General features: G+C 44.5%; 2 protein-coding genes across 3 annotated transcripts in view; one reads left to right on the top strand and one right to left on the bottom strand.

Moving 5' to 3' along the window:
• LOC132835106 (nuclear factor NF-kappa-B p100 subunit-like) overlaps positions 1-16492 on the bottom strand; it is a 64617-nt gene that overhangs the window by 26814 nt on the left and 21311 nt on the right. The window contains exons 1-9 of one of the 2 annotated variants that reach the window (XM_060854423.1): positions 13217-13343; positions 11362-11395; positions 11212-11275; positions 9915-9961; positions 8985-9083; positions 8314-8465; positions 7384-7517; positions 4968-5126; positions 1201-1305 (exon numbers count right to left, since the gene is read on the bottom strand). In XM_060854423.1, coding sequence (XP_060710406.1) covers positions 1201-1305; positions 4968-5126; positions 7384-7517; positions 8314-8465; positions 8985-9083; positions 9915-9961; positions 11212-11275; positions 11362-11394 — 793 coding nt within the window. In that variant the 5' untranslated portion in view covers position 11395; positions 13217-13343. Of the gene's footprint in view, positions 1-1200; positions 1306-4967; positions 5127-7383; positions 7518-8313; positions 8466-8984; positions 9084-9914; positions 9962-11211; positions 11276-11361; positions 11396-13216; positions 13344-16492 lie in introns of those variants that run through there. The other variant, XM_060854422.1, reaches the window with a different exon arrangement.
• LOC132835107 (leucine-rich repeat-containing protein 20-like) overlaps positions 1-16492 on the top strand; it is a 93967-nt gene that overhangs the window by 12994 nt on the left and 64481 nt on the right. The gene's annotated exons all lie outside the window — the stretch shown is intronic.

The following is a 16492-nucleotide window of genomic DNA, read 5'->3' on the forward strand; positions in this document are numbered from 1 at the left end:
ATGAATAGTGAAGGACACATGAGGGACTGAATGGCTTACCTCTACTCTCATGTTGTGTTCAACAAGACATGTTTGGTACTCCATACCTTTAATAATAAAACCATGGGGCCTGTTCAGTTTAAATAAAAACTGCCCCCATAACTTGTCACTTTCAAAATCAAGAACAATTGGCAGAGTATCATGGAACTGACCATCAGAAATCACTGGCAATGTCCTGGAACTGACCATCAGAAACCACTGGCAATGTCCTGGAACTGTTCATCATAAACCACTGGCAATGTCTTGGAAACGACCATCAGAAATCACTGGCAATGTCCTGGAACTGTCCATCAGAAACCACTGGCAATGTCCTGGAACTGACCATCAGAAACCACTGGCAATGTCCTGGAACTGACCATCAGAAACCACTGGCAATGTCCTGGAACTGACCATCAGGAACCACTGGCAATGTCTTGGAACTGACCAACAGGAACCACGGACAGTGTCCCGGAATGGACCATCAGGAACCACGTAGTGTCCATCAGGAACTTTCTTAGTCAACTTGACTTTAGTAGGAAGCTGGCTTTGCCACTAACTTCAAAAAGAACCCTTTGTTCTCGCTATTTTGGCACATTACAACCTGACCTATTCTCAACTGAAGACATGGTTTCTGCTTCACCACCCCAGCAGTATACTCTATGATTTGGAATAAATAAGATTCAATGGTACAGCTGTACTGCATACAAAAAGTTTGCTGTGTCAAAGACCTTTGAGACAGCAGTTACAAGTGTAAAATTGCAGATCAAATTAGAGGCCTGTATTTTTATCCACAGGATTCAGTAAAGGGAACACTGCTTGGACAGCTCCTCAGTACAAGAAACCTTGTCCCTTTTCAGGGCAATGTGACTTTTGCACTGTACCATGTTCACTATTACTCAGCAATTAAAACCTCCACCACAGCCCCAGGCCAATACCTTCGCAGTGATTCCTGCTGTTGGCTGCAGGTGGGACCAGGCTCAACTTTGCTACATTTCCATAGTTTTCAGCTTTCTAAGGTCACAACATTCTGGGACGAAGAACCGTCATTCTGAGGAAGTAGCTGACCCTGATTGTTCATGGAACAGTACCCCACCAAACCCAGCTAAATAAGGAGTATCTTTGCCCAAACTACTGAACACAAATGGCCTAAAGCCCATTGTCCTTTGAGCTGAAAGGCCTTACCTTTCTGAACTTTGTCACACAAGAGGTAAATCTCATCCCCGCCAGTCACACAGCCTGATGTTTTGTCCATCCTGACAATCTTCAGATTGGAAGCATTCGGTGCCTCTGCCGAGTAGAAAAGATTGAAAATAACAGCATGCTCACAATGGAGAGAGAGACAGGCAAAAGCAAGCTTCACATGCACATCTCGAAAACAATGCAAAATCAAAATCGGACAAAATGTCATCAAACCAAAACACCAACTCTTGTTTGTCTGTCCACAGGTGCTACCCAATTTCTTGAGCATTTGCAGCATTTGCTGTTTCTAATTTACAAATCTCCAGCATTCACTGCATTTTGCTGCTGCTGAAAATGCTTTAACAGATTTAAACTAAAAAAAAACAGATGGATGAAAATCTGATCATGATCCCTAACACGGGGGAATCATTCATTTTCATAAACGTGGATCGGGAGATTGCAGAGCTGGAAGACTCTGACTCTATCCTTGCTTTCCCTGATTACCTTCATCAAAGTGTTGTCAGTTACTGTCCGTCAGAGTAAGAAGACGACGTGATTATGTCTTTTTTTATTGTCTGTAAACTCAAATAAAATGGTGCAGAAATAACTGCAGGGAATTTCCCGTTGTCGTTTCTTTGCTATTTTAATTGAATGTGCAGGAAACACCAGGGGAAGTCCACTGGGACAATCTTCCCATACTGTGTTTGGTATTAGTCACAAAATGCCCAGACTCGGACTGGCTCTTGAGATTTTGCTGTGTCTAACTTTGAGCGACCAGCCCATCAGCAGTCAATCTTTGCCCTCCACAAGGAACCTGCAAATGGGCCAGCCTGACAACACTCACCCAAGACATTGATCCCAGTACAGGGGCTAGATGCACCATGCACCATTTTTCCAGTCCCCACTGTCAACCCCATGTTGAACTTGGTCTTTTATATCTAACTGCCTTTAATCATTTCAATCTTACTCTCTCTTCATATAAGACCCTCATAGTTCTCTACATATCTCTCTGTTTTCACAACAGTGCAAGAAAGAGTCTATTGCCTCAATCTAAGATTGCTTTCTGTTTCTTTACCTGCATCTCCCATTGAGTGAAATCAGTTGCCCACTATAACACTGAGGCCTCCAAGATCTTTACAGAAAGCAGGTTGCAAAGTCAGCATTGGTTAAAACAGTCACCATTAGATTAACTTTTTAGTCCAGATTTTTTTTCTACTGAATTTGAACTCATGCCCCCAGATCATTAGCCTGAGGTTCTGAGGAAGGGTCACTGGATCAAATGTTAACCGCTTTCTTTTCACAGGTGCTGCCAGACCTGCTGAGCTTTTCCAACAACTTCTGTTTTTGTTTCCAATTTCCAGCATCTGCAATTCTTTCAGTTTTCATTAGCCTGAGGTTCTGGATGACAAGACTTTACCACGATACCATTGTCTCTAGAGGAAAGACCTATGCAAAGTAACTTCCTTTGTGTCATATAGTCAACTGCCCAAGCACCAGGGTGACCTAGAACAACTTAGCCAGGTCATTTCACAGAGTCCTTCAACCCCCTAAAGCTGGTTCATTACCGGTCTGTCCCCCCTCCAGGCTGTTCGCCACAACATAAGATCCTCTTTGTCTAAGTGATTCTTTAGAATTTGATATCAATCTAAGATATTCATACCAAGATATTCAGCAATGGACCAATTAAACAGATTTCTAAAGCCTCCATTTTTCCCGTTGACTAATACTGTCTCATAGATTCTGGCCGCTGAGCTAATATGGAAACGTAATGGATTTTACTGGGATTTCTCAATGACTCAAATATAGTCTGCTTTCAGAGGCAGGTGCAAGTTTTCATGTTTCTTTTTGCCTGTCTCTCACAAACCCTTGGCTGTCACTTTAGCTCAAGGTCAGAGATCTCCATTTACAACTTGGTCCCAGTTTCAGCTTTCCCACCGTTACATCCAGCCCTCTACCGAATTACTTGTTTTCTCCACCATAACATCACACATGTTCTCTCTGTCTCCTGCCGAATCCCCCTTCCACATTCCATCAAATTCTCAACCCTTCCCCTTAATCACAAACAAATGATGACTTGTCTGAAATGGATCACCTGAGGATTTTACCCAAACTATTCTCAATGAGCTGTACTGGGCCACTAAAGCCGTGTACACTGACTCCAGGAATCTTTCTCATGGTGTTCAGATCTCTCCAAGGCCTTCCCAAGCCGGGGTTGCTAACTATCGAGGTGTGTGTCCCCCTGCATCCTGCAGACAAAGCAACCTCAGCATTTCCCCAGTGACTGAGCTCATACGGAGTGTCTACACTGCTTCTACCCTCCAACTGGGGCCGTCACCTTCCCCTCCCCCCCTTAATCCACCTCCAATTTTCAAACTACCTCTTACCCCCTCCTTTTCTCCCCCTCCTCATTCACCCCCTGCTTTCTGACTCTCTCTAGCCCCTCATACACCCCTCTTTTTTCTGACCCTCTGCTCCGAGCTCTCTTATCTTCCCCTCTCCCTTTCACTTCATTCTTGCCTCTCTCTCACTTCAATCTCCCCTCCCCCACTCTCACCTCATTCCTCCCTCTCATTCTCTCTCCTCCTTCTTGCTTCCGTCACCTCTCTCTCTCTCCCCCACATTCCCCCTGGAATATCTATTCTCCATTATGAAATTTTCAGTGAGATTTCTTTGTACAGTTACAATGAAATGTCAATAATTGTTACAGCAACAGATGCTGATTTAAAGCTTTTCTTTTAAAAAAAGACCAATCATTTCACTTTCCAATTTGCAGTGAACGTTTGGTTTCATGGATTAGAGCTCAGACCCACTCCCATTGGTTAGCACACTGATGAATTGGGCTCCAGCGTTTTGCATAGCCTTGGGCATGGAGGCTGGGCCAGCTGCCACTCTCTGCACTAGCCTCAAGGGCCCACTAATGGTCCAGTGACGGTTGGCTGTCGGGATGGGGCCAGGTGGAGCAGTGTCCAGTTGTGGTGACCAGCCATCACTGGCCAAGAGCAGACCTCTACTGCCCATCCGTTTTCAGGATGAATGACTTTTGACAGCTATCTGCTAGGAAGTGCCCTCAGTGCCCATCCCCAATGGGTCAATCTGGATGGGTGATCCCCATCTAGTCCCCAGTAGGGAATGGCTCAACAGCAAAGACTTGTGTTCAAGGCACTCAGTGATCAAATAGAAACAGTGAAGGGCCCCTAAAGGTATCCCTTGCTTAACTCTCACTTCGATTGCAATAGAGTGTGTGGCCGTGCCAATGGCGCCCTTCCCTGTGTGAAACTAGGCAACTTACTGGCTGCTCTCCACACCTCCCCCCCCCCCACCCCCACCCTTCCCTACAACCTAGGGGCAGGTTACTGGTTCCCTGATCTCCTCCCCTCCCTACACCCCATCCAAGTGTGACCTGTTCACTGGGAATCACCCAGTGACCACCAAAGCCTTTCCTAGGCGTTGTAAACACTGCGTTAATTGATTGTGAGCCTTCCGGAACTTTCTCTGTACTGGCTCACAGCTGCACTTGGGACGAACACCCTCTGATGTTTGAAGTAACTTTGTGATTGAAGTAACACGGAATCATTAAAGACAAACACACACGTTGGGGCAAATTCCTTCGGGTTGTGTACATTTTAACTGTCAGAAAGACCAGTGTTTTCCAACTTGAACAGGACTGACCTTGCTGGTCACATTGTCACCCCACCCATCCCCCGCAACACATTGTTCCACACCCTCACGTATTGTTCATCCCACCTCACACACACTGCCCCATTACTTACTGCTGTCGAAGATGGGGTCAGAGATGACAGATTCAAGTGGCCGTGTATACATGCCGTCACTGTCGGGGAGGTAAGCTGTGAACTGTAGCCTCACAACGCTCAGATCCATCTCCTTGGCTAATTGCTCAGACTCTTGGCGAAACTGCTGTGTTTCTTGAGCTGGTGTTAAAGAGAGTCATAGTTGGTTATTAATACCAACATATAAATGTACATGAAACTCTTGATGTCAGTGTTGCGTAACCCAGCAGCCCCTCAGTAACTGAAGCACTGTTTTATCAGTCAGTCACAATTCACCGATAATAAAACCAATTTCCCAGAAGGTAATCCTAATCCCTATGAGAATTTATCTTTGTTCATTAGTACATGCCAAGTTAACAATTAAAGTGTCAATTTTTCAGTGCCTTGGTGTGTCTGTTTGGCAGAATCTTGTGTTCCATCATGTTTATATACAGGAACATAGGATTTAGGAGCATGAGTAGGCCCTTCAGCCCCTGAAGGATGCTCTGCTGTTCAATATGATCATGACTGATCTGGTTACAGCCTTCATTCCCCTTTCCAGTCTGCCCCCATTACCTGTGACTCCCTTATCAATCAAAACCTAGTCTAACTCACCCTCACCGTTTTCACAGGAAAACAATTCTCATTTCTGTCTTAAATGGGAGACCGTTTGTATTTAAACTATGACCCCTAGTTACTCCCTCGTCAACATCAGGGAGTGGGGAGGCACTCTCTCAGAATCCACCCTGTCCAAGTCCCCTCAAGCCTGTAGGCCAATTGCTTATTTTGAGAGATTGTAAATGTCAGCAGTTTAATTAATGCTGTCAGGATGAGAATGCTATATACCCAAGACAGAGGCCATTCAGCCCTCTGGCTGCTCCTCCCATGTTCCCAGTTTCTAAGTTATTGATTATGCAGCTGACCCAGCCCAGAACTTGGTTTTATCTAGTTGTTCTCAGGTTTCTTTCTCGCTGAGACCTGCCCTGCACAAAGAACTTCACCAAGAGATCAAAGCCCATCTCACGTCCTCTCAAACTGAGGCTTTCAAATTCCTGGAGCTTTCTGTTCATGGCCATGGCACAGGTCAATGAGAAGGTTCGATTGGATAGTGGGTGAAGGTAAAACCAGGCTGGTTGGAAGATAGGAACTAGGTGTGTTTCAGATGATTTACTTGTGGGCAGGACACCAGTTTGAACCAGTTAGATGAATGACCCTTCTTTTGTGTTGTTCAATATAACTGATTTGGAACATAGGAATAGGTGTAGGCTAATCAGCCCATCAAGCCTACCCCACCATTCCAGACAAGGGTTGATCATCTCCTCACGTTATCAGCAAATGCTGTGATATCATTCGTCTTCAGAACACTATTGATTCCTGCCTTGAACTTGCTCAAATATTAAGCTTCCACATTTCTCTGGGAGAAAGAATTGCAAAAATTCACCATAATGTGCACAATGAAATTCTTCCTCATCTCAATTTTCAACGGTTTGTTTCATAAACTATTTCCCTGGGTTCCACAGTCAACAGACCTCAGAAAGATCCTCGGAGAAAATGAGGACTGCAGATGCTGGTGATCAGAGTTGAGAGTGTGATGCTTGAAAAGCACAACAGGTCAGGCAGCATTCGAGAAGCTAAAGAATTGACATTTCGGGCATAAACCCTTCATCAGGAAGGGCTGATTCCTGATGAAGGGCTTATAACCGAAACATTGATTTTCCTGCTTCTCGGATGTTTCCTGACCTGCTATGGTTTTCCAGCACCACATTCTCAACTCAGACAGATCCTGTCTAGCTATGACTCTATATATAAAATGTTTTCATCAACCTGCTCAGAGATATTATTACACAGCTCTGGAGCAGATGGGACATGAACTCAGGCCTTCTGACTTAGAGTCAAGATTAAAGTGGTGCTGGAAAAGCAGAGCAGGTCAGGCAGTATCCGAGAAACAGGAAAATCGATGTTTTGGGCAAAAGCCCTTCATCATCTCCAGCATCTGCAGTCCTCACTTTCGCTTTCTGACTTAGAGGTAGAGACATTACCACAGCACTAGAAGAGCCCTCCTCTCTGTATCTATTTTGGCACATCGAGTATGAATATGTCTGCCTACGAACCATGGGTTTGTTACTCTGTTCTCTCAAACGCTCCACAATTGCTGGGACTGACCCTGTCCTGAATACTCCTGACACACTCCTCCATACATCAACAACTCAACTCTGTGGGAGTCAATGTTCAAATGCTGGCACCCTGCTCACATTATCCCAGTGTATTTCTTCCTGCCTTATTTGTTGCTTTTATGCTCAGAATCTACCTACAAACACCCCGATAAATAAAAAGGGCAACTACAGAAAGTAGAGTTCCAAACAATGCCTGGGGTAATGTCAAAGTGGCTTCTCTATGTTCCTGCAATGGCCATCCTCACCTGATAGAATGGCCTTGTTCAGAAAGTTTTTTCTGTCCAAAGGATTCCGCTGGTATGTCTCATTAAATAACCTGTCAAACAGGACATCCGGAACATTCTTCTTTGTGACGTGCAGAATGCCCAGGTTAGTAAACCTAGAGAACAAGAGAGTAGAGAGGTTGAGTGTCCTGAACAATACACATCTGTGGGCTGTGCTTTCTGCTGTCCTCCTTGCTACATTCTCTTAACATTCTTAAAAATTTAATGTAGTCAAATTTGTTGAAAAGTCACAAATGGTGAGGAAAAGAACTTGCGAGGAGGATAAAAAGGATCTCCAGAGAAATACAGGCCCCTTAAACGGGTGAAGATAAATTTGGTAGATGGAGTATAACGTGGGGAAAATGCAAAGCTTTCCACTTCGGCAGACTAATAGAAAAGTTGAATGCTGTTTAATTGGAGAGAGGCTTCAGAACGCTGAGGCAGAGTGATCGGAGTGACATGGTATATAGACATATAAACATTCACAGCACAAGAGACCATTTGACCCTTCCTGCAGGTGTTGGCCAAAGATCAGCCCACACTAATCCCATATTAGCTTTTGGTTCCTAGCCCTGGAGGATATAACAACACAAGTGAATATATAAATACTACGTAAATCTAGAAGCAGGAGAAAAATGTCAAAATATGGTGTTTAAGATGAAGGTGACAAGAACTCTCAAAGGAACCTTTTGAATTACATTAGTGTAGTGACTATACTTTATAAGAAGTTGTGACACACCCTGGTCCATAAATGTTAAATAGTATTATATAAATTTGAGTTCTTCCTTTCTTGATTTATTTTATCCTTGTCACTTTCTGAAAGCTGAAGTGGCCTGTTACAATGGGTCTTAGTGCACTTCACCTGCAGAATGCAGGTTGAGCTGGGATGAGTCTCAGCGCTTGTGAACTTACTGTGCAGTCATGTCCTTGGGACCCACTTGGACGATACACACTCCATCATCAGTGCATTGTTTCCCAACCAGGCTGTGAGCATGTAGTTTAGGAGGGTCTTTGGCTGTCACTAGCTGCACAACAATCTTTGCATTCCCAGTGTAATTAAAAATCTGTGGCAAAATTAAACATTCAATTCAATAAAAGAAATCACTCTAACATTTGTCCTCCCTTCAATGTTCCTCACACACTCTGACCTTTGCCCTCCTCATAATTCTCCACTCACACTCTGACCTTTGCCCTCTGAGCTGCTCCTCATGCACACATTAATCTTTGTCTTCTGTAAATGCTCATCACATGCTCTGACCTTTTCTCTCCTCTCAATGCTCCTCTCATACATTGTCCTTTGCACTCTTAGTTGCTCCACATGCACACTCTAACCTTTGCCCTCTGTAAACGCCTGTCACACACACTGACCTGTGCCATCTCTAAATGATTCTCACATACTCTCCAAACACTTCTCAGATAGTCTCTGACCTTTGCTCTCTCTAAATGATTTTCACACATTCTCCACACACCTCTCACGTGCGCTCTGCCGTTTTGCTCTCTCTAAATGATTCTCATACTCTGTCCTTTACCCTCTCAAAATCTCCCCCCATGCTCTGTCCTCTCAATGTGCTTCACACTCTGACCTTTACGGTTGGGTATGTCTTGCGATTCTTCTCGCTGGATGCTCCAGGCAGGCCCCCATGGGAAGGCCCTTCACAGCCATAACGGAATCGGAATCCTCTCTGCATCAAACACATGGCATGTTGTCACAGAGAGCAGACTATCAACGTTCACCAATGACATCAAGCTTGGAAACAAAAACTCAAACTGCTGGAGAAATGCTGAAGGTTTGGCAGCATCAGTGGAGAGAAAGCAGAGTTAATGTTTCGGGCCCAGTGACCCTTCGTGAAACTTGGAAATGCAGGGAAGACCCAAGAGAAGGGTGGTAATGGACTTTAGGACAAAGACAACTTGGTGAAATGGGAAGACATTAAATTTCTTGCAGAGAAGTGTGAAGCGAGAAATTTTGGTCAGAAGAACAAGGAGACACCATGAAAAGAAATGGCACAGTTTGAAGAGGAACCAGGAACACAGAAGGTTGGGGATAAGTGCACACCAATTACTTAAGGGTCTGGAACAAGTTGTCAAGACTGGTCAAGAGCAGATAGTTTTATACATAGATGCAGTGTGTCCAAAAGCAAGGATGTGATGCTGAACCATTAAGTTTACCAGGTCAGCCACAGCTAGAATATTTCAGGCAATGCTGGGCTCCACTCTTCAGGAACAATGTCAAGGTGGACAGGGTGAATAGGAAATTTACGAGGAAAGTACCAGAAATGAGGAACCTCTGATAGATTCAAGGAGCTGCAGTGGTCCCACTAAACAGAGAAGGCTGTAGCGGGGAGTGGTGGGAGAAGATTTGTGAGGTTTTCAAATTAATCAAAGGTTTTGATCAAGTTGACAGAGAGAAATTGTTGTGCAGAATGGGCTGTATCCTCTGGTTACAGATTGAAATGAGCAAAAGATCCCATGGGAATAGGACAATTTTCTGTGAGAGGGAGGGTTGGATTTACCTGTTTCGGTTGTTCTGTAATGGCCAGGAAGGGGCCAACTGCTGGATCTGGAAGACACGAGGAGTCACAGCTTCAGCAAGACTTTCACCTGAACCTGCTCCCTACCCCGTCAATTCCCCAAGCCCCAGTCAATCAATATCACTGAATTACAGAGTTCATCCACACCACACCCCTCTCAAAGCACCCTCACTCACACCCCATTGTAGTGATTTTAACAAGCTCAGCAGGTGGACCTCATAGAATATGAACTCTCTGATTGCACCAGATTAACAGCCCTAATCAGGGAGCTCTGGCTGACATGGGAAGCACAGCGGAGGGGCGGCACGGTGGCTCAGCGGTTAGCACTGCAGCCTCATAGCGCCAGGGATCCGGGTTCGATTCCAGCCACGGATGACTCTCTGTGTGGAGTTTGCACATTCTCCCCGTGTTTGCATGGGTTTCCTCTGGGTGTTCCAGTTTCCTCCCACAGTCCCAAAAGATGTGCAGGTCAGGTGAATTGGCCATGCTAAATTGCCAATAGTGTTAGGTGCATTAGTCAGAGGGAAATGGGTTTGGGTGAGTTACTCTTCGGAGGGTCAATGTGGACTTGTTGGGCCGACAGGCCTGTTTCCACACTGTAGGGAATCCAATCTAATCAAATTAAGGAGTCCTGAGGTTCTGTTCACTCAGTTAGCTGGATCAATGTCAAGGGTACTCCATGCGTAAATAAAGGGTTACATGGTGACAGGATAACAGCCTCCGAGAGGTTATTTCACCGCGCCTCACAAAACGCAGATCTCACACCTTGCACTAACTCAAAATATAGGCCCCATACAGCCAAAATCCAGAACTCCCCACCCTCACACTTAAAACACGTACTCCCATCCCCATACGCAAAATAAACATCCCACCATCCCCACACTCAAAATACAATGCCACCCCTTTCAAAATACACACCTCCCATCCCCACATTCAAAATACAAACACCTACACCCACACTCAAAATACACCCCCTTACACTTTCACACTCAAAATATGGACCTCACCCCCACATTCAAAATACAGAATCCCTAAACTCAAAATTCAGACCCCACACTCAAAATACAGATTCCCATCCCCACACCCAAAATATGGACCCTGATAGTCAAAGTAGCAACTGCCATAACCCCTGCCACCACATTATACCTCCCATGGCCACCTCACACTGAACACAGGCCTGCGGTTCCAGAGCCCTGTATTCAGGAGTACAGATTCCACCCTGGAACAGACTGAGGCTCAACATTTCCTCAGTGCCTCCACCTCCCCAGAGCCCACTTACATGAACTGAGTGCAGCTTCGGTATTCAGCAGGTTGAGGTCCAGTTGTCCAAAATCATTGCCTCCCTGAGAATAAAGATAGTGACCATAGTCAGCAATGTGCTGGCTGCAGAGGCAGAGCAGAATTCGTTCAAACATGGCGCTGTACTTACATCTCGTGTTCCAAGACTGTATGTATCGTCCATCCTGAAAATAACAGAGAATTGCTATCACTAGAAAGCCACCAATTTTCTCACATCCAGACACCCAGCAGTCTGCCACTGTAAACCCCAGAAGTCACACAACACCAGATTATAGTCCAACAGGTGTATTTGAAATCACAAGGGCTGTTCTTTCATCAGGTGAAGTCAGGTGACTCAGTACTGATCCTCTGACACTGCAGGGCTCCCTCAATATTGATCTTACAACAGTACAGCACTCCCTCAGTACTGACCCTCCAATACAGCAGTACTAACTCAGTACCGACCCTCCACCAATACGGCACTCTCTCACGACTGACCCTCTAACTATGTTAGCCAGAATTATTGGAATTCTTGTTGCCTCCACAGGAGCTCTGCAGCCTTTCTGAAGGCTTTCCTGATGTTGCTGTGAGTTTGATAAGGGAACATTCACACGGCCCATAACATTCTCACAGTAAGGAGATCAAATCTTAACCAAATAGATTGAGGCTTTAGTTTTCCATTTTGTCAATAGACATCTCAAAACCACCTCCTGCCTATAAATTTTGATACAATATAAAACAATATAAAATATCTCTCACCTGTATGGTGAGACAAAGCAGCTCATCATCAGAGAATACTTAGATTAGATTCCCTACTGTATGAAAACAGGCCTTTCGGCCCAACAAGTCCACACTGACCCTCCGATGAATAACCATTCCCTTACCCTATATTTACCCTTGACTTGGCAATTTAGCATGGCCAATTCATCTGACCTGCACATCTTCTAATTGTGGGAGGAACCCGAAGCACCCGGAGGAAACTCACGTGCACATGGGGAGAATATGCAAACTATACAGAAAACAGTTGCCCAAGATGGGAATCGAACCTGGGTCCTTGATGCAGTGAGGCAGCAGTGCTGACCACTGCATCACCATGCCGCCCCAACCTAACTGGTCTCTGCCCCAGCTTGTCAGATTCTGAAACTTGCTTTCCTCACACCTACACTCAAATGTTTCAGTGGCCAGTGACTACTCCCCACCATAAACAGAATCACAGAATTATTACGCTGAAGACAGCATCATTTTTTCAAAATCAGCAACATTCTGTGCCAATCTCCTGCCTTTTCCCCAAATCCCCGTACTTGGTTTCCATCCAATAAACATCCAATGTCCTCTTGAATGCCTCAATTGAATTTGCCTCCATCACATTTCCAGGCAGTGCGTTCCAGACTCTGACTCGCTGTGTGAAAATGTTTTCCGAGAAATCATATTTTCTCACAGCACTCTTGCTTCTTTTGCACCTCACTTTCAAACTATGCCCTCTCATTCTTGTTCCTTTCATGAGTGGGGACAATTTCTTCCCATATACTGTATTCAGTCTGTTTGTGATTTTGAAAGCATCAATCTGATCTCCTCTTAGCTTTCTTCTCTCCAATCTCTTCGATCTATCCACATCAGTGAAGTTTCTCATTCCTGGAACAATTCTTGTAAACAACCTCAAACTTCAGCTCATTCAGAATACTGTTCACTGTATCCTAACTCATGCCGAGTCCTACTCATGCATTAGCTGTTACTGACTAACCAGACTGCCTCTCAGTTCACCAATTCTAAAATTCAAGTTCTTCCTTTCAAATGTTCCTCAGGCCACACCCTTCTCTATCTCAGGAAATTCCTCCAAACCCATGATGTTCTGAGGTCATTGCTAGTTTCTATTTTTGGCCCCTTCTACATTCTCCATTTTCCTTGTTCTGCTTTTGGTAGCTATGCCTTCAGATGCCTGGGCCGCAAACTCTAGGAGTCTCTACCAAGCTCGCCACTTCCTTAAAAGATGGTCTTTATAAACCTACCTCTTTCCTGTTCTACTATTTCCTTATGCAGCTCGATGTTAGTTAATGTTTGATAATGCTTCCTGTGAAGTGACTGAGGATACAAGCTGTTTGTGAACTGAACCACAATGATATTGTTCCAGGTTAGTCCTCATCATTTTAAAGACTGTGCCCAAGCTGCAGTTGTGATTTTGACTGACTGTTCGTTACTTCCTGTTAGCATTTGATTGGCTGAAACCTCTGGCAGACAGCTGAGGGGGCGGAGGTTCAGTCCTTATGACTACTAAAGACAGTCTACTAAACACTGTCCCATGTTTGCAGCTTGCCGTGTTCCAAAGAGGTAGTGACTGTGCTGAATAGTGGCAAATGTGGGGCAAGAACATTGGACATAGAAAGAAGACCACAGTGAACAGCTATAAACATGAGAGATCATGGAGTTTACAACATAGAAATAGGCCCTTCAGCCCACTATCTCTATTGACAACATCAAACTGCACTAATCCCATTTACCTCAACTTGATCCATAGCCTATTCTGCCCTTGCATTTTAAATGCTCGTCCAGATGCTTCTTAAATGTTGAGAGAGTATCTGCCTCCACTATTCTCTCAGGCAGTATGTTCCATATTTCTACCACCACTCAGTGAAAAATACATTTTCTCAGATCTCATTTAAACAACTTACTCACCTTAAACTTGAACCCTCTGATCTAGCATGGGGAAAGAGATTCTCATGATTTACTTTGTCTGTCTCTGTCATAATTTTGTATTCCTCAATCAGATTCCCTCCTCTGCTCCAGGGGAAACGAACCCAGCCCACACACAGTCTCTCCTCACAAGTGAGACTTCTCATCCCAGGTGACATCCTGGTGAATCTCCTCTGTACTGTCTCCAGGCAATCACATCCTTTCGACAGTGTGGCGATCAGAACTGCACAGCATTTCAGCTGAAGCCTCACCAATTGTTTTATAGCTTATAATTTTGTCATTTCCTGCCATATCCGAAATAGAATTCCTGGCCGTTTCTTTACTCTTGGTTATGTTACTTGATTTTGAAACTGCCCTCTTCCACCATTTGCTGGTTTAAAGTTTACCACTCTGTTTAGCCTTTTCTCCAGGACATTAGTCCTAGATAAGTTCAGGTGGATCCCTCCCAATGATATTGTGGGTTTAAGGTGAAAGGGGTAAGTTGAAAGGAGATGTGAAAGGCAGGTTTTTACACAGAGAGTGGCCAGTGCCTGAAATGCATTGCCAGAGAAGGTGGGGGAGGCAAATATAACAGCAACATTTAAGAAGCATCTTGATCGACATATGAAGAGGCAGGAATACAGACAGTATAGATGCAAAAGGCTTTAAGTTTTGAAAGCCATCATGTGTTGGAGCAGCCTTTGTGGGCCAATCGGCGTACTCCTGTGCTGAACTGTACTTTATGTAGTTCCTGTCCGAATACTGATGCAAGTGCCCCACAAAATTGAATCCATCTTCCCAACATCACTGCTTTAGCCATGCATACACTTCCCCAATTTCCTTATCTCTTTACCAATTCCTGCAGGGATGAGAGACACTGATTCTAGGGAGGAAAGGGTTAACACCTACAGCCGAGGAGCAGCTACTGAGCACATTTGCAAGGAGCGACATCACAGTGAAACTGAGGCTCGAATCTGTGAGCTTCATAGAACCATAGAAAATAGGAGCAAACCATTTGTCACCATGACTTTACTCTGCCATTCAACATGATCATAGCTGGTCATTCAACTCTGTCGCCTGTTCCCACTTTTTCCTTGCACCTTTTGATCCCTTTAGTTCAAGGAACTTCTAAGATATCCTCTCTTACCTCATCTTGTAAATAGTTGTGTTAACAAAGATAGTTAATGCTCAGACATAAGTGTTGTCACATGGCTGCAGTGGTGACCAGTCCCAAGGAACCGGGGCCAAGTGGAAATGCGTGGATGAGGAAGGAAGGAGCACTCAGAAAAGGCAGAGTGTGGTCAGCATCATTCTGGCCCACATCGGTAGGAGCTCGAACCAATCAGTATCTTAGAGGGCCATGAGGGCTCAGAGAGAGGCAGATCATGTCACAACCTCAATACCGAACATTAAGGACAGACCACGGCATTCTATAGATGGCCCAACATTAGGGGACACCATAGAGCATCCCTTTGCTGAAATAAGTTAATGGGAGGAGGAGTTTCACAAAGATAACCAAAGAAAGGTAGCAACTACAGCTGCAGTTAGCTGAAGAAAATCTGCCCTGTTTAGAAGGCTGGACACAGGAACAAAACCTGACCCTAGTTCAATCACCAATGAAAGCAAACAAAGCTTAAAATACTTAGACATCTTCCACTATATCCACACCACCCGGATTATAGTCTTTGAATAAGATCTTCAAATGTGTGCAAAATTACATCTCACAGAGTCAGAAATATTGAAGGTGGGATGGAAGTTGCAGGGGCTGAGGCTAATTGTACTCATCGCATGTTGATAATGATGCATAAAGAAAATCGAGATGAACTTGACAGACTTAGTGAAGAAGTTCAAACCTCAGCAGTGGTGCGGCAAGAGGTGTGTCAACAACTACAAGGAGCTAATCAAGTGGAGTGTACATTTTGAATGCCAAGATGGCCACCACCCTCTCAGCAGGTGTTGATGACATTGGTGACTCTTGACACTTGCTCCAAATCAGCAACAAGGTCGTGATGGGTTGCAGTCATCTATAAGGGGACACCTCTGGCTACAATAAAGGAAGGTCTGGACAGTAGTAGGGCTGAAGGAGAGAAGTGCAATCCCAGATCAGGTTTGGTATCAGGAGAGTGGAAAAAGGCTTACAACAGCTAGGATGGAAACCCAGGGAAAGGGGGTAAAGGTGATCAAGAAAACCAAAGTCAGGAAACAAATCACTGAAAGAACCAGGAGCCGAGAATTAAAAAGTTGGAAGTGTAAAAATCTGAAGCCAAAAGATCCTTTTAGAGCTGCGAAGTGTCTGCACAAAGCTGAACTACCAATAAAATGATCTCTGCCCAACAATTAGGTTCACTCATTATATTTAATGAGTACAACAGCAAAACACAAAAGATGCTAACTTTCATCTGAAGTTAGCATTTGTTAAATCCCAATGGTCTCATTGTAGTAAAGGTTGGCATTTTACTTGGTCTCTTTGCACATTTTGTGCTACCCAGCAGGAGAGTTAATGTAGTTCACAGCCCTAATAAAAAACCCAAGAAAACAAACCCCTCACCTCCAAAGTGGATGAAGCCTGAGTTAAGAATTGTGCTTGGAGAGCTGAAAGCTGCTTTAAAAACTTC

The sequence above is a fragment of the Hemiscyllium ocellatum genome, chromosome 43 (genome assembly GCF_020745735.1).
Source record: "Hemiscyllium ocellatum isolate sHemOce1 chromosome 43, sHemOce1.pat.X.cur, whole genome shotgun sequence".
NCBI lineage: Eukaryota > Metazoa > Chordata > Chondrichthyes > Orectolobiformes > Hemiscylliidae > Hemiscyllium > Hemiscyllium ocellatum.